Raw genomic sequence first — 23,460 nt, 5'->3', positions numbered from 1 at the left:
CTGGAGCGTGACAAGCCTCAGACCCCGCTCCCCAGCAGGAGCTCGAGGGCTGGATTAAAAAACGGCTGGCGGGCTGAATTCAGCCCACGGGCTGTAGTTTGCCCACCCCTGATTTACAGTCACCCATATTGTGCGTAACAGGAATTATTATTTAACCAATGCTGTTTGGAACCAAAGACATTTTCTTGGGGGATGGGATTAATAACCCTCTGGGATGAAGAGTTATTAATCCCAAGCAGCTATTACTTACTTTAATAAAATTGCGCCCAAAATATTTCTTTTGTCCTAAATCTTCTAAAATGTTTTGAAAATAGGAACCCAGCCCAGCATGGGCAGGATCTTGCTGACCACATTAACCTGCCCATAGCAACTGGAAAAAGGCTAATGTAGTGCCCATCTTTAAAAAAGGGAAGGAGGAGGATCTGGGGAACTACACGCCAGTCAGCCTCACCTCAGTCCCTGGAAAAATCATGGAGCAGCTCCTCAAGGAATCAATTCTGAAGTACTTAGAGGAGAGGAAAGTGATCAGGAACAGTCAACATGGATTCACCAAGGGCAAGTCATGCCTGACTAATCTAATTGCCTTCTATGACGAGATTACTGGCTCTGTAGATGAGGGGAAAGCAGTGGATGTGTTATTCCTGGACTTTAGCAAAGCTTTTGATACAGTGTCCCACAGTATTCTTGCCAACAAGTTAAAGTAGTATGGGCTGGATGAATGGACTATAAGGTGGATAGAAAGCTGGCTAGATCGTCGGGCTCAACAGGTAGTGATTAATGGCTCCATGTCTAGTTGGCAGCCGGTATCAAGCGAGTGCCCCAAGGGTCAGTCCTGTGGCTGGTTTTGTTCAATATCTTCATTAATGATCTGGACGATGGCGTGGACTGCACCCTCAGCAAGTTTGCAGATGACACTAAACTGGGAGGCGTGGTAGATACACTGGAGGGTAGGGATAGGATACAGAGGGACCTAGACATGTTCCCCTCTATTCGACATAGGTAAAGCCTCACCTGGAGTACTGTGTCCAGTTTTGGGCCCCACTCTACAAGAAGGATGTGGAAAAATTGGAGCGCGTCCAGCGGAGGGCAACAAAAATGATTAGGGGACTGGAACACATGACTTATGAGGAAAGGCTGAGGGAACTGGGATTGTTTAGTCTGCGGAAGAGAAGAATGAGAGGGGGATTTGATAGCTGCTTTCAACTACCTGAAAGGGGGTTCCAAAGAGGATGGATCTAGACTGTTCTCAGTGGTACCATATGACGGAAAAGGGAGTAATGGTCTGAGTTGCAGTGGGGGAGATTTAGGTTGGATATTAGGAAAAAGTTTTTCACTAGGAGGGTGGTGAAGCACTGGAATGTGTTACCTAGGGAGGTGGTGGAATCTCCTTCCTTAGAAGTTTTCAAGGTCAGGCTTGACAAAGCCCTGGCTGGGATGATTTAGTTGAGGATTGGTCCTGCTTTGAGCAGGGGGTGGACTAGATGACCTCCTGAGGTCCCTTTCAACGCTGATATTCTATGATTCTAATACACCCAAAGAAACCAACAATGAGAAAAAAAAATCTTTAAAATGTTTTCCCTAGCATAGCAAGGAACAGGATTGCAGATTCAAGAGATAGGTTTGCAGAATCAGTAGATAAGGGGAAAGGCTTTTAAAATCCAAACACTGGCTATCAGAACTATGGGACTCCTTTCCAGGGCCAAGTCAATGTGGCTCCCATTGACTACTAACAGTTGTGCCCACAATTTAAAATTGTGCCTTTAAAAGACAGAGGCCACATAAGGCTCAGATGAAAAATCAAGCCCCAGATGCACACAGAGTTATATACCTGAGTCATTGGGCTCAGTTTATTACTTTAAAAACTTTGATATAGTTTTATGTACAGCCCTAGATGCCCTGTCAGTGATGGATGCTTTATGAACTTTTTAAAGGCCAAATCTTTTCCTCTGTACTGAAGCAGAGAAAGCCAAGCTTGGTGTAGGCAGGTTCCAAAAAGACTAGGGAGGAAGACTAGGGCTGCAGTAACCCTTGCTATTGGAGGTAAAGGTCAGCAGATTTGCATAATCAGGAGATCCACTGGCCTTGTTCCCAGTCATTCCCAAGCTTGCCCCTTGAAATTCTACTGTGCAAGGATGCAGTGTCCCCTAGAGCTAACCTTCATGGCATCCAGAGAGTACCAAAATCCCCAAATCCTTTCACCATCCCTAGAAACCACCACTAATGAGGAGGAAGGGACCAGATTTGACCCTAAATAAATTGACAATTTATAATATGAACAACCCGCAATCTTCTTCACTGGTGATTTTCAATGTATGCAAAGCTTTACATACTAACTGAATACATTTTGATTAAAGTACTATTAGGATCAAGAGGAAATAGCCTCAGATGAGATTCTACTGGACTCTAACTGGATCCACACAGTATGTTCTAGTTTCCTCCTACTAGACAATACATATTATACTCCTGGGGGAATTCTGCACCAAAAAAACAACAATTCTGCATTTTTTGACGACAAAAAAAAAGCGATCTAATCCAGTTAGTTTCAATTATTTTGGTAATTTATTTAAACTACAGTACAGTGGATGGAGAATGTGTGTTTTTGGGAGCTTTGGGGGAAATCCCCAAACCCCCTCCATCTAACAGTAATGTAGCTAGTATTGACCCTTTACTTTTAATTATTAGTCAACAAATATATGTAGCCATATGCTTAGAGTTACATCATAGGCAACTGAAGAGCAAGTGAGGGCTGGGGACTCAAACTCACAATTTATACTGGCTACTGACCATCTCCAAAAAGGTCAGTAGCAAACAGTTCACGGAGCACGTTTTGATACGAAATTTTTTCAGTCCAAAAATTTAGACCAGTTCTAATCACTAAAGCACTATAAGCATTTATAAGGCCATACCTGTCCTTTACACCATTCTGGCAATGTAAAGGAGCCTTACAATTTTTATACCTGTTTTATGCTCCTGGGGGAATTCACTAAAAACGATTCACTAAGCAGGCAGGCTGCTACATTGTTCCCTCAGGCAGAGGACAGAGCCTGCCCCATGCCTACCTCTTGAAAAATACCCCAAAGTCCTGCTCTTCCATGCCGAGCGTGCGGCAATAGCGAGTGAGAGGGACAGTGTCTCTCTCACACACACACAACTATCCAGGTCCCCCACCCCCAACGCAGTGATTTACATCTCTACTGGCTACTCTGGGTGCCCAAACTGACCTGTCTGCACTGCCAGGGAGTGGATGCATGATCACTCTTGCTGCTTCCCCATCAGAAGTCATTTTTCTGCGGGTAAGCAAAGAAATCTGCAGGGGCCATGAATTCTGCATATGCGCAGTGATGCAGAATTCCCCCAGGAGTAACATTAGCCAAAACATTTCAACCTCATTGATCAAAATTAGGCATCTAAATTCATATTTAGGTTTCTTTAAAAGTTGCCTGATTTTCAGAGGAGATTAGCTCAAACAACTCCCATTGGCTCCAGCTGCAGGAGCGCTGCACCTCTGAAAAATCACTTATTTTGGTGCTTCGATATGGAACACTAAGTGATGCAGCAAAGTGGATTTGAACATTTACCTACACCTCTCTTGCCTTGTGACGTGCAACTTTCAGTTACGGTGGTGGTTAGTATTCAAAACTGCACAGGAAAAAAAAGTGAAATTCTGAGCATCTCGCTAGCCGTTTCTGAAGAGGGCTTTTTAAAACAAAAAGGAGATACTAAAAGACACTTGCAAAAGTATTATTCAGAATACATAATACCCTAGTAGGGGAAATCAGGTTTCCAGTCCTTAGTATTAGTGTAAAATATATATATATATATATAAAAGGGCAAATTCTTCAGTAGCCTGCATAGATTTATAGCAGCAATCACTTTTTAACATAGCTTTTAAAAGTCTTAAGGAATTTCCCATGAGAAAGCCTATAAGTATCCTTCAGATTAGTATGGCACCACTCATTTCCCCATATGTATTGATTTATTAATTCCCCTACAAATATTGTATCAATATTTCTTTGTTGATTTAACGCTTGCTCAACATATAATGAACTGGCAACATTTTCCTTAGTACTTTTATACTATAACAAGGCAAACTAGATTTTCTGTTTTCAAGTAAGCAGGTCAGTGATATTACATTGTAACAGTATATGAATTACACTGACTACAAAATTCCTCCATTAAAATTATTCATACTAATCACATCTCAAGCTTGTTGTGCCTTCCTATTCATGTGTGTGGCCACGCTGCAATACAACCTCAAGAAGTCAAACTTTTGACTTTTATAAAGCCACATATTGGAATAAGGACACAATTACAAAAATAAAATGCTGCATTTCACTTTTAAGGAATTACATACATACCGTACCTCAAAAACTTAACATTTTTGCAACTACATTTTAGCATTTACTCAAGTTTTCTCCATGAAACTTTATTATAGCATACTTTGGGGAAAAGCTTCTGCTCTTTACACAGATAACTTCTTATGCCAACAGCATTTATGTACTGTGGATGAAATCCACTCCATCTTCATAAAGCCAAAGGATTATCAAGTTTTATACATGTTGAGTGTGGAGGGACTGCAGCCTTTATGCACCAGATGCACAGGGTGTTAGAGGCACTCATTCTGCATAAGCATTGAATCTCTGTCCTGACACCGTTACACCCCTCCCTACCAGCCTATGTGGGGTTGGTGCGGAGACCCTTTCTGCATTATGCAAGGAATATAAGGGCATGCCTGTATGATCTCTCTGGCCACACTGATCTGTGCATCCTCTATGCAGAGCTTAAGTGGGGCAGAGGGCCTAGCCCCCATATCAAGTGAATTTTACCTAGTGTTTGAGTTTGCCTTTTAAAATATTTGAACTTATAATTTTGCCCCACCTTTTCCCCAAAGACCTCACTCGTTTCACATAGTACTACTCAGCCCTTGCTTTCCCCACATCCCTGTTCACCTTGAACAACAGCTACTATTCACCTTGTCTCCCTAGCTCTATAGAATCAGAAGAGCAGAGCTCAGGAGTCTGGGGGGCAGGCTAGCCAGTGTCTAAGGCTCAGATCCTCCAAGGTATTTATATGCAAAATGGGAGTTAGGCATCTAACTACCTTTGAGAATCTGGGTCTAAGAACAGAAGTAGATGGTGGACCTCGACAGTTGTCAGGTTTTATTTTAGTCCATGATGAAATTAGTTTAAGATGAATAGAGAAATAATTGTTGTGATTAAGTGTAAAATTTGGAAAGTAGCTTTTTTAGGGACATATTCTGACAACGCGTGCAAGTATAAAGTTTGGAGTTTGTGGTTGTTAAGTTTCACTGAACCAAAGAAACAAGAGACATCATGGGTAAATTTCAAAAAGGAAACATTTTTGAAGTGTTTCCTCTGAAAAAGCTAATAAATATTTAAGAAGGAATGCACAGGAAGAGTTATTGCACCAAAACTGGAAATTAAATGCAACCACTAAAGTCTGAAAGAGAGATTTTAGTCACACTACAAATGCAAACAAATCTCAACGCACTCTTAACTATGGAGTCATTAATGATGTGTCACTGGGCCAAATTCTGCTCTGAATATACTTATTCTGGATTTACCAAAACGTACATTATTATTTATACGAGACAACAGAATTTAGCTGACTGTATACTGTTAGCAGGGCTCTTGCTATATTTTTAGCTGCATATTTATTCAGACCAAAGCCAGGAAAAGTTACAAGTGTTTTCTATATTTAAAAAAGAATCATTTGTATACCTGTTTGGAAAAAGACTCTGGCAATTATAGTACGGCACAGTGGACACGGAGTGTTGGTTGGGTTGTCTTTGGCAAGCATCCGCAAGCAAGGCTCACAAAAGATGTGGTGGCATGGATAGCACATATATGGATTGAAATAAACATCCAAGCACACTGCACAGAGGTAGCTTTCTTTATCTCCTCTTTGTTCATGCTCGTCATCTGTATTCAGGTCATCATTCAGAGTCTGCAAGGAAAAAGAAAAGAAAAATCTCTTCACAGCTCAGTTTAAAACTTTCAGATCAGTCAAGAAGGAGGGAAGGTGGTCTATTATATCTAAGAAATAAAGGTATGATTCCCAATGGTTAATATATAATTCTTTCAAAGAGTTGATGAAGCATCGTCAAGTGACAGAAATGCCTCTTACAACAAGCATATTCAGGGAAACAAGTACAGACATCAGACCGGGGAGCCTAAAAGTAAAGAGAAACATGGAACCAAAAAAACTGGATAAAAATATAGCAATTTACAGATTCCTGCCCTTCCTATAAATATTTTCTCAGTAATTTTATAACAAAGAGCTGCTAAGTTTAAACACAAATTTAGTAACCATAAAAAAACAAACAAACACTATGTGCATTTCTTCTGCCTTTGAAAGAACATTATCCATTTGTGGAAGGCATCCTCCAGCGAGGATGACGACTCAAATTTTGGCAAGTGCATGGTTTTGCCAAAACCAGTTGCTATGCATTTTTGTAAGCTAATCTGCTTGTAGGACCACCAACCTGGTCCTTCTATATGGTCTGCAGATTGCATGAGCACTAAAGCCTTACACCCTTATGCCAAGTACTAGCCTCAGACAACCTCTCATTCTTGCTCAGAAATGGGACCTGTGCATCAGCCACCCGGTAATGTGGGCCTATCCATTAGGATTTTCTTTGTCTCTGAACTGCTGTGGAAATTTAACAATTAAGGAGCCCTTATTGTAGGGTCGCCCCTTTATGAAGTCAGAAGACAAATTGGAAAAGAGAAGCAATGAAGTAGCATTGGTGTTTAGCAGAAGACAGAAAAGGCTCTGCAGGAATTTAGCAGCACTGTGGCAGTGAAGAAAACCAGAAGTCAGCCATGTGACAACCCATGAACAAAATCTACTATGAAGCCCAGAGAACTGGAAAAGAGTCAACCCTCTGCTGTCCCAGGAAGGGATATGAGTTTTGGGAGAAAAGGAGAGATACTGGGGGAGAAGGGATATGAGTTTTGGGAGAAAAGGAGAGATACTGGGGGGAAATGTTGTGTGGGTCAATTAAGCAGTTCAGTGAGCTGGAGGCAAAATGACTTGGAAGATCCCAAAATAATGGGAGGTTGACAGGAAGGTTTGGAATCTTTATAACATACGCATGCAGAGAAATCCCAGAGCCCATTGCAATTAGTAAGATGAAGTTACTCTAATGTGCAGTGAGACCCTATTTAGGAGTAATTTAATGTAGTGGATCAGGACAGTAAGTTCACTTTTTAAAAAAAAAAAAATTTATATATAAAACCCCACAGCCTTATACACCCTTTGTAAAAGGCCTACAATCCCTGCCTACTTACCTATACACACCCTGAACAAAATGGAAGTACAAAGTCAAAAGCACAGGGAATTGCCAACATACAGTAAAGAAACTGGTGCAACATAAGCTGAATGAGAGCAAAGTAGCAGTTTAAAAGATCACCTAACCAAAGTCTCAAGTTGAACTATTATTGTTGTTCATTATTTGTAATATGGCAATGCCCAGATGCTCCAGTCAAGATCAGCACTGTGCAGAGTGCTTTACAAGGGTAAATCAGATGACTGTCCCAGCTTTAAAGAGTTTAAAATAGGGATGAGATATGACAGCTGCTTGTAGAACACTATGGAAGTAAAAGAGGGGCAAGATAAGAATGCCAATGATAGGAACATGTCACCACTAGTGCACTCTTCTCACGCCCGGATGCAGCATTGTGGGGGATTTTGCTTCAGCATTCCCTGGTGGTCACTTCCATAGCCCAGCAATGGCACATCTCTATCCAAGTCTTCCATGGCCCGGCCCTCTGGCCAGGCATGGGCAACGGGGGCAAAGAGGTAAGGGCCATTGGCACCCCCACTTTTTAAAGAGAGGGGCTATACTTCTCACTTTTGAGCACTGAACTCAGCAGGGGAGCAATGGGGGGTGGGGGAGGGGAGAAAGAGGGCAGAACCTTGTTGGCTCCTGACTGGAGCTGAGTGGCATAATAGCAGAGTTCCTTCCCTTCTGGCATGACAGACGGGTGTCCAGGCCAAACTGAGTGAGTGGCACTGGGGCCCCTTGCACTAAGTCACAAGGCTACTAACTCAGATTTGGCCTTGCCACCCTTCCATCATGACAGATGAGATGCCAGGACAAAGCTGAGTGATTAGCATTGCAACCTGCCACATAAGGTCACGCCACCACTCAAATTTGGACCATTTTGGTTGCTTACCCAGGTCCCCACTTTTGTGGTCCTCCCAGTGTCCTTGCAAATTAAAAGTTCAATTCCCTTCCTGGGTAACAAAAGATCCAACTGTAAGTCCAAATAAATAGCTAAACTAATAGTAGTTCTTCCCCTCTTGAACTACTCTAAAGTCTTCTGTTTTCCCCCTTACTCCTGGGCCCTAACAATTTCCTCCTACACTGCTGCATCCTCAGCAGGATCCCCCGCCACTGCTGCCCTTCCCCAGGGACTCCAGCAGTTTGCCCCAGGGGTCTCCCTGCTCCTTACAGGCCTCATCTCAAGTCCTTCCTCACTGATCTGCTCCCTTTGTATCTCTTCCAACCAGACTTCCCCAGGTCCTTCCCAGAGATATTCCTCCCCTTGCTCCTCTCTCCTGGGTCTCTTCTTCCCTAGACTGAGTTCACAGTTCAGTTTCTTGCTCTCTAGTCCCCACTGGTAGAGCTAGTCATTATAATTAGGTCTCCATCACCCTCAACTGTTTGGTCATAGGCAAGGCTGAACCTGGCTTGACTTAAAGGGCCAGCCAGCGACAGTATCCAAAGCAATAATAAATAATAATAATAATACTCAAGCCTTATATAACACTTTTGATCCAGCAATCTCAAAACACTTTATAAAAAGAGGTAAGTAGCATTAGCCCCATTTTACAGATGGGGAAACTTAGACAGAAAAAAAGTGACTTTTCCAAGATCATCCAAAAGGTGAGTAGCAGAACTGGTAACAGAACTCAGAATTCCTGAGCCCCAGTCCAGTGCTCTATCCACTACGTTCCCCAGAAACAGAAACGGAGATGAAGGAATACATTTAAATTGTAGATGGGGAAACTAGGAGATTAAGCATGTGAGAGAGGAGTCTAGAATAAGAATGAGGTTGTAAACCTGGGTAACTGGAAGGATGGTACCAGTTATAGATATATAGAGAGATATATAGATCTAGTGACAGAAGGGAGTGGGGACAGCTGGATGGTGGAGGAGCTTTGTATACACCATATTCAGTCTGAATTGGCAGCTGGACATCCAGGTAGAAATGTTAGAAAGACCACTGAAAATGAGGAGCTGAATGAAGGAGGAGGAGTCTGAGGTGGAGTACCAGATTTAGGAAATATCGGTAGAGGGATAATACTTACAACCAAGTAATTGAAACCAAAAAGAGGTAAACTATGCAATAAGTCCCACAAAAACATTTATCTTAGGATACCAAAATCACTCCACTGAGATTCTTTTTTTAAAAACACATTTTACCAGCTTAGAATGTATTGAGTAAATTCAAAAAATGTTCATGTTCAGCAGCAACTAAAAAAGGGAAGAGAAAAAAAAATATCAGTATTACACTTAAAATCTTGCAAAAATACCTGTCCCAAATAAAAAAGGGAGAAAACATGCAAATTTTGGAAAAAATACTAACCGAGCAAAAATTAATGATCAAAGTTAGAATATTTTAAATGGCCTTGGAGTAAAAACAACATTAGAGAATGTGTTCCACATAAGTCACTTTTGAAACAGAGGCACAAAAGCCTAAAGATACCTGCATATGTTTTGGGCAATGCAAGCACCGCTCCAAGCCTGACTGGTAGCTAATTTACTATTTCATGCTATACATGTCCATAAATTGTCCTGAAATGGTGAGGGACTGATATCGCGAGGAGAAAGTCAGCACCATTTATTTATTATTAGGCTCCTAGTCTGTAGACTTTGTATTTACCAAAATCTGATACAGGGTGCAGTGGACTGGACCCTCCCAGCTAATTAATGTAAGATTAGTATTTTGGAATTGGATTTTTAATTATGCAAGTAAAAAGGGTGTCTCACTTTAAACTAATAACAAAACGGATACATCAACATGTAAGCACTCAAACCCTTAAATATAAAACACACATTTTATCAGAACAACAAGGTGGGTGAGGTAATATCTTTTATTGGAACAACTTCTGTTGGGGAGAGAGAGACAAGCTTTGGAGCTACACAGAGCTCTTCAAGTTCTTTCAAATTAGGCCAAGAGGCCCTTTGAGGTTTGTGTACCTTCAGGCACTGTTTTGGTTGACAAGTATATTCAGTGCAGACCTCCTTTTTCATAGGCTTCCGGAAGACTTAAGCTTAAAACCTATAGATCAGAGAGGAGCAGAGAGGCCAATGCCTCTGGCCTACATATCTATATTATAAGTTAATAATTCACTCTATGCTACTTGCACTCTAAATTTCTCCCTACACAGCCATTCTCACTAAAATCCAAAAACAAGTTAAAAACTTCAAAGCAGAGCAAAGTAGCTTAAGCAGCTCTCAGGAGCTACCTATTGCCAGGAGCCATGTCCTCCTTTCAGGCTTTTCTGCTTCAGTTTATGCTGGATAAATTGCTCAGGGGAAAAACTAAAATCTACCTTCTTCTACAGATAACTTTTGTTTAAAGCAGATACCATATCTTCGTCTTTCTTGTTTTCATATTTAGAAGAAGCTGTAGGCAATGGGATTGGTCATCTAAAATGATGAAATACTTCACAGACCACAGTTTGAGCCAATGATTAATTATGTGTACTGTGCATAAACTTGATTAATCTCTTATAAGGCAGGAAAAAAAGGGCAACAAATACACTGGGTAAACACTCAAACTGAAACTCATAAAATGCTTAACAAGACATCAATATAAAACGTGCCAACATTTAAAAGACAGCTCAGATGATTACTTACTTGAACAAAAATTTTATTTGAAATAAAATTTAACTTGTTTTCTACAGAGATCTACCAAAAGCCGTACTCCAAACCCCATGTACAGTGCATATATTTATGATTACCTCTGTTCAGAGCTCTGTCCCACTCACAAGGAATGTATAAACTGACATTCCAGAGAACTCACTGTGCCGCCAATTCTGAAACAGAATTATGGAAAGGCTGGTCATGGCTCCATAGCTAAAGTTGAGTTCCATCTTCCACTTAAACCTCTTTGTTTTCTATGAAAAAAATACAGCATCTCTTCTCCAAATTTACAGCACTAATTCATTGGGCACAGAATGATTTTTCCCAAGAATTTAAAAGTAAGCCCATTAATTAGTTTCTGAATTAAAGTAGATTAAAAACTGGGTCCTTTAAGAAATTTAGGATCAGTGTCAGTCTTTTCTTTGTCCTGAATGATTTAATAATAGAAAAACTTTTCAGAGTTCAAATTCATTGAAATTTATGCATTCTAGTGCATGGGCTATATTTGAAGGAGTCTATTGCCTTGCCATGCCATGGAAGCCATGACTGGAGGGCAGGTGGTATGCCACTGCATAAACTAGCTTGGCCTTCCACCAGACCTCCCAAGATAGTTTCATTGGATGAACGTCTTCATATCCCATGATACAGAGTGAGGGAACAAACTCCATCTACAAAATGATCAAGTAGAAGCTAAGTGAATGCAAACCACAGAGATTTTCCAGCCCCCTGCATGGGGGTAAGCTGTAAGGAAATATTTGAGCCATTAGAGTACACTTGATGGCAAATAAATAAATATAATCTGTTTTTGGAGAGATTTGGATACTGTCAAAATAAATTGTGTTTTGTGGTGGTGTATTCTACGTGTGATGAGAAGTAAGAAACCATGACAAATGCACAGCAAGACATTCCAACTGGAAACTTGATTAGTCCTAACTCTTCTTTGCTGCTGATTGTGATTAGGATTGGTATGTTGGATAAATGGGCCAATTTATAACAGCTTTTCCTTCTTAGTAGATGTTTGTTCTGGGAGCTACCAGTTATTACAATGTTCATTTGAACCTTGTAGACCAGACTGTGTCTGGCCACTGTACAGACAGACAAGGAGAAAATGTTCCTTACAGTGTTGGGGATGGGTCAGACTATGTTGTAAACACAGGCCATTATACTAGCTCTATCCTTTTCCTACTTAAAAGCTTCTGCAAGATTACTGCAGAGAACTTATGTCAGGGGTCAGGCCACAGGCAGCCTGTGTGTACTGGTCAGTTACCAAGTTATAATCAGGAGACATGTAGCAGAGTCAGGGTCGAGCTAGGTCAGGATACCAGGAAGTCAAGGTCAAGCACCTGGTTAGACAGGAAGCAAGTAGTAGCAGAATCTGGGACAAACCGGGGACAGGAGCTGGAGTCTAAGGTTCACAGAAAGGCAAGGTTTGGAGCAGAAGCAAGCAGATGATCTACATCATTTCTCAGATAGCTGTCTGTAATGGACTTCTCCCCCCCCGCCCCCCCAGCCCCCAATTGGCATGTGCCAATTAGTGGGCTGCAGGGGGCCGCCACTCAAACCCCACGGGGCACTACTTCATGCAGTGTCTAGCTTCATGGTGTCCCCCAGCAGAAATATAGCCTGAGCTCCTGATGATCACATGGAAGCATTGGCTGCCTCAGATCTCTGTAGTGCTGCATTCTAGTCCTGAAAGTGCGTCTATAATGATCACCCTATAGGATTTCATACTAGATCATAATGGCCCTTTTGGGCTTTAAACATCTATGAATTTCTTACACTAAAACTGCATTTAAAGATCATTTCTCTCAGCCACAGAAGAACCTGCCTTGATGTCCTATAACAAAGACATAACGAGCATGTTGTCAGTTCTGTGTTAAGGTAATTGACCTGATATAGGCATGCTTGGGCAACTACATAAGGCCAAAATCAGCATTATATGAATAAATTTGAGGTGGAAGTTCCTCCTTAGAAGAGGGAATAGCATACATACTGTGCAGCCCAGAAGGTTCACAGAGCTTCGATGTTCACAGAGGTTCACAGGTTCAGTAGATTCACAGGTTCACAGATTCACAGAGCAGGTTCACAGGTTCACAGAGCAGTAGATAACATTGGGATGGATTACAGTCAGTATCTTATTCTAGCTCTTTTATTCCCCAAATAGCTATCTAAAACTATTGCAAGGAAGTGAGATACCAAATGGCTTTCAGTGTGAAGTAAGTGCAGGTCTGTTTTCTGATTGCTTAGGGAACTGTGTCCTTTTTACATTCTCAGTGAAATAATTATAATCATTTGGGAAAAAAACATTTCAAAATTTTTAATTTAAAGCTTCATTAGAGCTGCAGGAAATGTGATAACCCCAATGAACTGTTACTGCCATATACTATTAAAAGTATCAGTTAAGCGAGTCTATCATTAACAATCTATTTTCAGTGAAAATAGTATCTGAAGACATGACTGGATTACTTCAAGAAAATGTAAATGTACCCCCACTATTACAGTTTGATACAAGAAAAAAATCAATTTCAGTCTATTATTTTAAATAACAAAGCACTTTTTTCAGAGTAACAGCCGTGTTAGTCTGTATTCGCAAAAAGAAAAGGAGTACTTGTGGCACCTTAGAGACTAACCAATTTATTTGAGCATAAGTTGGTTAGTCTCTAAGGTGCCACAAGTACTCCTTTTCTTAAAGCACTTTTTGTGGAACAAATGAAACAACTTCCATGAAGACCTATAAAGGAGCAGAGAACATATATACCTACTTCTTGCCTTCTTTATGCACACCTGGCACTGGGTTTACAGTATTTTTTTAAATCAATCAAAATGTATTATTTCATTTTTATTAGAGACATACAAGGTGGGTGAGGAAATATCTTTTATCAGACAAGCTTCTAGATTATCACAGTGTTACAACTAAATACAAGATAGAATATGTTTAGCATAAGTAGTTAACACATTTCAAGGGACCATTCAAGGTAAAGTGGCCCATTAACATCCCTCCAGTCACAGGTGAGAAAGGGGAAAAAAGCTGGGGAAGGGGCCTGTTTAAATGGGGTATAGACTGTTATAAGCCATAAATCCAGTGTTCTTTTTGAATAGAGACAGGAGTACTTGTGGCACCTTAGAGGCTAACAAATTTATTAGAGCATAAACTTGTGGGCTACAGCCCACTTCATCGGATGCATAGAATGGAACACACACACACACACACACAGATAAGTTGGAAGTTGCCATACAAACTGTGAAAGGCTAATTAGTTAAGATGAGCTATTATCAGCAGGAGAAAAAAAAGACTTTTGTAGTGATAATCAAGATGGCCCATTTAGACAGTTGACAAGAAGGTGTGAGGATACTTAATTTAGAGAAATAGATTCAATATGTGTAATGACCCAGCCACTCCCAGTCTCTATTCAAACCCAAGTTAATGGTATCTAGTTTGCATATTAATTCAAGCTCAGCAGTTTCTCCTTGGAGTCTGTTTTTGAAGCTTTTCTGTTGCAAAATTGCCCCCCTTAAATCTTTTACTGAGTGACCAAAGAGACTGAAGTGTTCTCCTACTGGTTTTTGAATGTTATGATTCCTGATGTCAGATGTGTCCATTTATTCTTTTGCGTAGAGACTGTCCGGTTTGGCCAATGAACATGGCAGAGAGGCACTGCTGGCACATGATGACATGTATCACATTGGTAGATGTGCAGGTGAATGAACCCCTGATGGTGTGGCTAATGTGATTAGGTCCTACGATGGTGACACTTGAATAAATATGTGGACAGAGTGGGCATCGGACTTTGTTGCAAGGATAGGTTCCTGGGTTAGTGTTTTTGTTGTGTGGTGTGTGGTTGCTGGAGAGTATTTGCTTCAGGTTGGGGGGCTGTCTGTAAGCGAGGACTGGTCTGTCTCCCAAGATCTGAGACAGTGAGGGATCATTTTTCAGGATAGGTTGTAAATCTTTGATGATGTGTTGGAGAGGTTTTAGTTGGGGGCTGAAGGTGACAGCTAGTGGCGTTCTGTTATTTTCTTTGTTGGGCCAGTCCTGTAATACGTGACTTCTGGATACTCTTCTGGCTCTGTCAATCTGTTTCTTCACTTCAGCAGGTGGGTACTGTAGTTGTAAGAATGCCTGATAGAGATCTTGTAGGTGTTTGTCTGAGGGATTGGAGCAAATGCGGTTGTATCTTATAGCTTGGCTGTCGATAATGGATCGTGTGGTGTGTCCTGGATGGAAGCTGGAGGCATGTAGGTAAGTATAGCGGTCAGTAGGTTTCTGGTATAGGGTGGTGGTTATGTGACCATCACTTATTAGCACAGTGGTGTCCAGGAAATGGACTGCTTGTGTGGATTGGTCTAGGCTGAGGTTGATGGTGGGATGGAAATTGTTGAAATCATGGTGGAATTCCTCAAGGGCTTCTTTTCCATGGGTCCAGATGATGAAGATGTCATCAATGTAGCTCAAGTAGAGTAGAGGTGTTAGGGGACGAGAGCTAAGGAAGGTTGTTCTAAATCATAAATTAAACATATTGAATCTATTTCCCTAAGTTAAAGTATCCTCACACCTTCTTGTCAACTGTCTAAATGGGCCATCTTGATCATCACTACAAAAGTTTTTTTCCCTCCTGCTGATAATAGCTCATCTTAACTAATTAGCCTCTCACAGTTTGTATGGCAACTTCCACCTTATCTGTATGTGTATGTAGATCTTCTTACTATATGTTCCATTCTATGCATCCGATGAAGTGGGCTGTAGCCCACCAAAGCTTATGCTCTAATAAATTTGTTAGCTTCTAAGGTGCCACAAGTACTCCTGTTCTTTTTGTGGATACAGACTAAGACCGCTGCTACTCTGAAACCTGTCTCTATTCAGTCCATGATTTTTAGTATCTTGGAAAGTTATGAATTTAGGCTTGCAGGTTCATCTTTTAAGATGTTGTGTAGGTTTCCTTTGAGGATGAGGACTGAAAGTTCAGATAGAGTGATTGCTTTGTAAAAAAAGTGTTCAGCTATCTGTGATATGGTATTTTCCTCTTCTATCATTTTTCTGTATGAGTGCAGTTGAGAGCATAGTGATTGTCTTGTTTCACCCACATAGTTGTTTTTGGGCCACTGAGTGCACCACATGTTGTGACAGACATGTGTAGGACACATGGATCTCAAAAGGTGTGTTGTGGGGAATGTTGATCATTGTTTATCATTAGTAGTTAACACAAATTTCAAAACACCATTCAAGAGGACACCTCTCCAGTCCAGTCATAGGGGGAAAGGGAAAATCTGTTTCACCTTTTATTTAGCTGTCATTTATGACAGTCTTGAGTACATTTCCCTAGACTTGAAGAGCTCTGAGTAACCTCCAAAACTGGTCTCTCTCACCAACAGAAGTTGGGCCGTATCTCTCTACTAACCTGGGACCAACAGGGCTACAACAACACTGTATATGTTTATATTATGGTAGTGCCCAAAATTCCCAATCAGGATTGGGTTGCATTGTGATGCATGCTGTACTCATATAAAGATGCAGCCCCTGCCAAAAACAGATGTGTGTTATTTTTTTAAAGAAGCTTAATTCAAGTAATTAGATATGAAGTTATTTAGGCACTCTTTGTTATGTTGCTTGATTAATCCCTCTGGATCTTTCCATGCACTAACTGAGCTGTTGTCTCTTAGAATACACATCTAAACTGGCACCTCAAGATTACTATTACTTTCCTGAAAATTGCAGTTAGAAGAATTATATTTATCATGTTAAAAACTCTTGAGAAAACAGCTCTTCCTGAAGCTAGTGGCAACTGTTTCACTGAATAAATAAAAATTGTATTATTTCTATTAAAAGAATTAAATCAAGATTAATATAGAGGGGGGCCATAAAAATACTGAGTATTTAGAATCAAATCCTTGTTAATGTGTGAGCATTTATGCCTACCATTCATATAGCAAGAAAATAGGAAGTATCTATCATTCTATGAGCCTCATCATTTTGACCTTGATTTTGAAACTAATAAAATAAATATTAATTTGAACTTAAAATGAGTTATGGTGACCATTAAAGCTATTTCTGATGTTGGCAACTGAAACTTTTCAGTGAATGTACCTGCAGCAGTGAGTCTCAGAGCCCAGGTCTGCGTGCTTAAGCTTGCCTGGCTCCCGCTACAGCGCTAAAAATAGCTGTGTCAATGATCCTGCTTGGACTGGAGCCCAGGCTCTGAAACCCAGGGGGAGGTGATTGAGAGAGACTGCAGTGAGTGAGAAAGGCTCTTGCAGGGAAGACTGTAGGACCAGAGGAGGTGCCCCAGCTAAGAAGTTCTGGCAGTAGTTTGCTAAAGCAGAAAAGCACTGAGAGATCAGGGGAGTTTGGGGCTGTGCCCAGTTTAAGATGGAGAGAAGATCTGTGTTTAAATTTGAACTTTAAGTTAATAAAGCAGAACCTAATGAGGTCAGTTGCTATTGGACTAGTAAAAGCCTTTTTTTTTTTTTTTTTAAATTTATTGAGGAACCAAGAGGGAAACCGAAGTGAGGGGCTGCTTGCACAGCTACCCTGAGGCCACAAGGGTGGACCTGGGAGGCAGCCACTTGTTCACATTGGAGAAGTCGACAGGATTTGCAAGCCCCCCCCACAATGTCAAGGAGGAAAATGGATGCATAAACATCTAAGGGTGGCAGGACAGGCCTGCTGGGTGTGAAAGGGAAGTCAATAGCATGCTCTTGGGAAGGGACATTAATGGGCTGCTCTCCTTGAAAGAGAGATATCAGAAGGAACAAGTGGCTTTTGAAGAAGCCAGGCAGCTGGCCTGAAGGAAAGGATGAGTTAGCCATGGATAAGAAGGGCTTTGAGTAGCAAATTGATACGTTGGTGGTGGTGGACGAAAGGAACAGGCTTCATCTTTAGGTGGCAGAGATGGAGGCACCTTTGGAGAGAAGGTAGTTTTTGGCTGAAAGCAGTCAGATGAAAGGAGAGGAGTAGAGGCTGCAGAGTGAGCCCAACAGAGGCCAATGAAAGAAATAAAACATTCCCTTGGGCAGAACTTGCCGTAGGGTAGGCAAGGTTCAAAGGGTTGTGTGTGTCACAGAGTGGCTCAGCTCTTAATGGCTGGAGGGCCTGGGGCTAGCTAGCTAACCCAAATTACTAGAGGCACACCTGGGTTGGATTAGGGTATTCCACTATATGAGCAATAGGAAGCTGCAACTTGGGGGAGGAGAAGGGATCTGTGGAGAGACTGCGGTGAGTGAGCGGCTCCTCCAGGGAAGATCCTAAAACCAAGATCCTAAGGCCCAGCTAGGAAGGGCTGGGAGTAGACTGCTAATGTAGAAAAACACCGAGAAACCAAGGAAGTGTGGGGCTGTGTCCGTCTTAAGGCTGGAGGGAAGATGTGTGTTTAAATTTGGAAGTTAACAAACCAGAGCCTAAGGAGGGTTGCTTCTACTGAACTTGTAAAAAGCCTTTTTTGAGTTAACTGAGGAACCAAAAAGGGAAAATGAAGTGTAGCGCCACTTACAGGTCTGCCCTGAAGCCAGGAGAGGGTGCCCAAGAGGAGGCCACTTATTGACAGTGTCACTGCATGTAGGAGTAAAGCAAATACTTAATACCAATAATTTAATTTCAGTGTTTCATGCAGAGGGTGAAATTAACCCCAGAACAGAATTCTGCACAAGCTCCTATCTTCCACATAAAGCTTTGATACAGCATTTAAATAGTGCTTAAAACCTTGCATGGACTCTGAGAATTTCACCCAAAGAGCGCACACAGGATTTTTTGGCAGAAGCTGCAGTATGAAGCAGCATACTGCTCCTCATCATTAGTTTTAAATGTCTTCTTTTCATTTCACAAATTGATGTGATGCTGTGCTGGGAGCTACTTATGTACTAAACATACTGGTGGGATTTTCAGATGTATTTAAATAGGAAGATTAAATGAGAGACGAAGTAATATTCACTCTGCAAACAGGACTAGATTGTAGTACAGTGGTTCTCAAATTTCTTTTCGTGAACCACTTGAAAATTGCTGCGTGTCTTGGTGGACCACTTAATGATCTTTCCAAATGTTGTTTGTACCATTAGCTAACTATTGTAGAACACTTTGGATAAAAGCGCGATATGAAAAAATCTTAATAATAAACTTTTTGTTTTACAAATAAAAGCACACAACTCATTTTAATATCAGTAGTCTTACCTTTCTAATGTGATGGATGTGCCCTCTCCCCTGCTGTGGCAGCCCCAGAGCTAGGGCTGGGAAGGAGGGGTGGTCTCTCCCCCACCACAGCAGCCAGAGTTGAGGCTGGGAAGGACAGCAGTCTCTCCCTGGCAGCTGCAGTCCTGGAGCTGGGGAAAGTTGCCTCTTTCTCTGGCAACTGCAGCCCTGCATGTCCCAAATTACCCCACTGCCCCTTCCCACCTCCTATTCCCCACAAGGCCACCACCTCACTTACACTGTGTCTTCTCCAGGGTCCAGGCACCTAATTAGTGGAGCCACGCCTGCACAGCTCTACTAATTAGGTGGGTGGCCCTTCATTCTCTTGTGTGCGGCCGCCCAGGCGCGCATCTCCGAGGGAACTATCCACGGACCACTGAATGGAGCTTGCGGACCATTGGTGGTCCGTGGACCAGTTGAGAACCTCTGGTTTAGTAGATAGACAGTGATTGCTCAGATGTTTCTGTCTAAAAATATATATTTTCCTCTACTAGTAAAAGTATTGCTATATGATAAAAAAGGCTTTCTATCCATTTCACTTATATGAAGAACTATAAAATACAATCTATTTGTGCTGAAATGTTAATTCTGTACTTATGAAAATAGCCTGCATATTAATCATAAGGTCATGACACAGGATGCTTTTCAAAAAGATATGCTCTAAGAATCATTTTTGTAAGGTTCTATGGCCTGTACTATATGTGAGATTAGATCACATTAGTACCCCCTGGCCTCGGAATCTGCAAGTTTATCAACAGATCTACTGCACTGTAGCTCAGTATTTGCACTTATTATGGCATTCTCAGTATGCTGGATCATTCTGCCAGGAAAAATAGAACAAAATGGTTGTGAAATGAGATCTGGAACAGTTTTGGCAGCTCTGTATAAATATAATCCCAGCATTCTAAACAATGCATCTGATCTTATTGTCATCCACCATAATATCAACTGTCATTTATACACCATACATGGAATAATCTCAGCTAATAGACAGCATATGAAGGTTATTTTTATGCAGAATACCAACTCCTCTTATCATAACAGGTCTCCACATAGCAGACAGAGAGAAGGAGACCAGAGTTCCCACCCTGTTCTGAACAGAATCTACACATCAATGCAGTCCAAATTTATCCCTTTTTCTGCGTTTTAGCTTTAGAAGTAAAAACATAAATTTTAGTCTTCTGCCCAAGCTTCACTGTTCCTAGGGTTTCTCTAGTCTAGATCCCAGTTACCTCTGTTCAGATGACAGACTACCAAGCACAAGCAAGAAAAGAGTCAGAGCAACTTCCTGCAGGGTTCCAATACCTGAAAACACAATGGGTCAACAGAAGAAGAACTCAGAACCCTGTTACAGAGCTACAGAATTCACACTTATGCTTAGCCAGCAATCACAGCCCCGCATAACTGCCACTATTCTAGCCAAAAGGCTGTAATAACAGCCACAGAGAAGATGTTTTGTAGCACCGTACTGTGTCCATAGTTTAAGGTTAGCACGGATTCCATTACTTTCCTTAATGTTTTTAATTTCCCTACCCAAAGCCTGATGACAGGCTTTTTCTGGGGAGCTGAGGGAGAGGAAGAGCGTAAATTTCAACCTTATTTATTATATGGCTACAGCTAAAAAAATGCAGTCTTGATCATAGTCACTACTACTAGTGGTTAACCTATAGCTATTCATCCACATTTTACTGGCACTGACAAGATTCAGACAGTTTTCTAAGAAGATGGGAAAAAATAAAATGGAACGTTTCTTGTAGAGCTCATTTTGTTCTTTACAGAGTACAACCTATGTAAAGATTGTGTACAACCTATGTAAAGATTGCAGGAAACGTCATCCAACCAGGTTCACAGGAGAGAGATCTACCAACACTATTTGTATGAGATCAAGATTTTCAAAAATAGTTCTATAAAGTTAGGTTCCTAAACCAATATTTAGGCACCTAAATAAGTGACGTGATTTTCAGAAGTTCTGAGTACCTAGTGGGAGCTACTGAGTGATCTTCACTTTTGAAAACTCAGGCCACCTATTCATAGGCCTGGCTTAGCATGAGTAATTAAACATAAGGGAGGCCTCATTTCTTGAAAGACAGGATTAGGGAGGTAACAAAATCAGCAGGCTGAAAATGAAATATTTCTGCTAAAATAAGTAAATGGGTCAGTAAGCTAAAAGACAGAATGTTTGAGCTAGCTAAGGTAAGGGGGCGGGGGGGGGGGGGAAGAGAAGAGAACGCCTAGGGAACCTAAGAACAAGGTAACAATGGGCAAGAGAATTTGGGAATATAAAGATGAGAAAGTGTAAAAGCGAATATGGACAGTGAGTTTTGTACAGAGACTGGTTCCTGCAAAGTCACCAAGCCAATCCCAAAAATGTGATACAATGAATGGTGAATGTAATGTTATGTGTAAAAATATATTATATATATAAAGGAAGGGAGTTTGTGTAAGTTTGGATGTGTGGTAAGCCCTGTACCCAGACACTATACACTTGAGTTGATCAGGTTCAAGTGTAGTTTGACTGTATGCTAATAAAGATGAATTCAGAGTTGAGTTCTCGGGAACTCAGTGGATAAAGTCTTGGAGGTTAATGAGCGGATAAGGTCTCAGAAGCTGCCCCAACATACTCCTGAGTGGATGAGCTCTCAGAGGTTACCCCCACAATATTTAAGAGCCTAATTTCAGGTGCCTATTTTAAAAAAAATCTTGGCTGAGGTTTCTAAAAAAATATTCAATTTATTTCATGGATAGATTTACCTACAAACAGTATTTACAAATATCACATTAACCTACATCAAAAGAAAATAAGTCAAGGAAAGTATCTCATAAAGAAGGATATATTTGAGAAACTTAGAAGAAATGAGATCAGAGCCTATCACTGTAAATTAATATCGATGCTTTAATGGTTATGGAATAGTATACCCCCCCCCATAACAAACTAACTTATCTGGATTTTTAAAACAATTGCAAAAATAATAATAAAAGCTTTTGCACTTTGTTTTTATGTTGTTTAAAGGTGGCCTGAAAGAATTTGTTTATTTTTTCCTTAAAATAAAAAAGGAAATTTTTTTCTGGATGTTTGTTACTTTACAGATATCAGGAATATTGAGTCAGGTTTCCTAACATTTTGGTAGAAAACTTGTTGGAGAACTGAGACTCTTCTACTGGGAGATTTATCAGCTCTTAGTTGAGGGGCCAGGTGAATCCTTAACTAAGTCACTTTTCTTCCAAGTGTTTGAGATAAATTGGAGTTAAAAAACAAAATAGTTTTAAACCAGCTGAATCAAAATCTCTTCTCAACTTAAATAAAGTTTCACTTGTGTATTTTTTCTGATACCAGCAGCCTTCTAGTTCATCAGCCCCATTGATGTCTCTTCCCAAGAGCATGGTATTGACGTCCTTTTCACACCCAGCAGGCCTGTCCTGCCACCCTTAGATGTTTCTATGTACTGATTATGCATCCATTTTCCTCCTTGAGGTTTCTAGGATAAAGATGACCAGATTTTCTAGTGTAAAATCAAGGTGAGGGGAGGCAGAAAAAAAAATCTTCCAGGTTTCTTGCTATATCATAAAGAAGGCAAACCCCCCCCCCCCCCATGTTATTTTCTGGTCACCTTTAAAGAGTGACACTGAAATGTGATCTTGTTGCTGTTTACAAATCCAGATGGATTAGTAGTAAGAAAATGCAGTCCAAATGCTCCTAACAAATAAATCTGAGAAATGACACCTGTGTGCTCAGATGGACTACCTGGTCTTCTTCAGTTCCTACAATTTCCGATGTTCCATTGGAAAGTTTGAGTATACAACAAAGTGATATCAGGTTTCCTGTAGTTACTTGGCTCTAATTTCATTCCTTGCTGTTCTATTCAGTGATGTTCAAAGTGATCCAAACGGATATCAAACTCTGTGCAAAAACTTGTTTTCATGGAACATAACCTATGGGTACCTTGAGTTTTGAGTGCTGAACTTGGGACAGATACCCAAAGGGAGTCTGGATTTTCAGTGTTGGATTCTCAGCACTTTTTAAAAGTCAGGTCCCTTTAGGTAACTCAAGTTTGATACTCAAATTGAGACATTCAAACTCACTAGCCCATTTTGAAAATTTTGGCTTCTAACACAGAAGGGTTTGTCTTTTTAAAGAAATATACGATACAGAGGGTTAAAACATTTAATTGGATGTTAATAATAAATGTTAACACCCTTCAAACCTTTAGTATCCTTTCATTGTTTGTGGGGGCTTACAAATACTGTAGCTTAAGCAATTTGTACTTTTTTCTGATTAAACAAAATGTAGAATTTTTATGTGTGGTAGACAATCAGAAGATGCCAAGAGTAATAAAGAGCACTGAGTTCTTGCCAGTAATCCACAGTATTTCTGAAATATACTAAA

General features: G+C 40.7%; 1 protein-coding gene across 1 annotated transcript in view; it reads right to left on the bottom strand.

Moving 5' to 3' along the window:
- The window catches only part of RNF180 (ring finger protein 180), a 497,847-nt gene that overhangs the window by 25,791 nt on the left and 448,596 nt on the right, over positions 1-23,460 (bottom strand). The window contains exon 7 of the mRNA XM_074952619.1: positions 5,742-5,967. Coding sequence (XP_074808720.1) covers positions 5,742-5,967 — 226 coding nt within the window. The remainder of the gene's footprint in view (positions 1-5,741; positions 5,968-23,460) is intronic.

This window comes from Natator depressus, chromosome 5 (assembly GCF_965152275.1).
Source record: "Natator depressus isolate rNatDep1 chromosome 5, rNatDep2.hap1, whole genome shotgun sequence".
Taxonomy (NCBI): Eukaryota; Metazoa; Chordata; order Testudines; family Cheloniidae; genus Natator; species Natator depressus.
The sequence above is the reverse complement of the archived record's forward strand: the minus strand, read 5'-3'. Positions and strand labels throughout refer to the sequence as shown.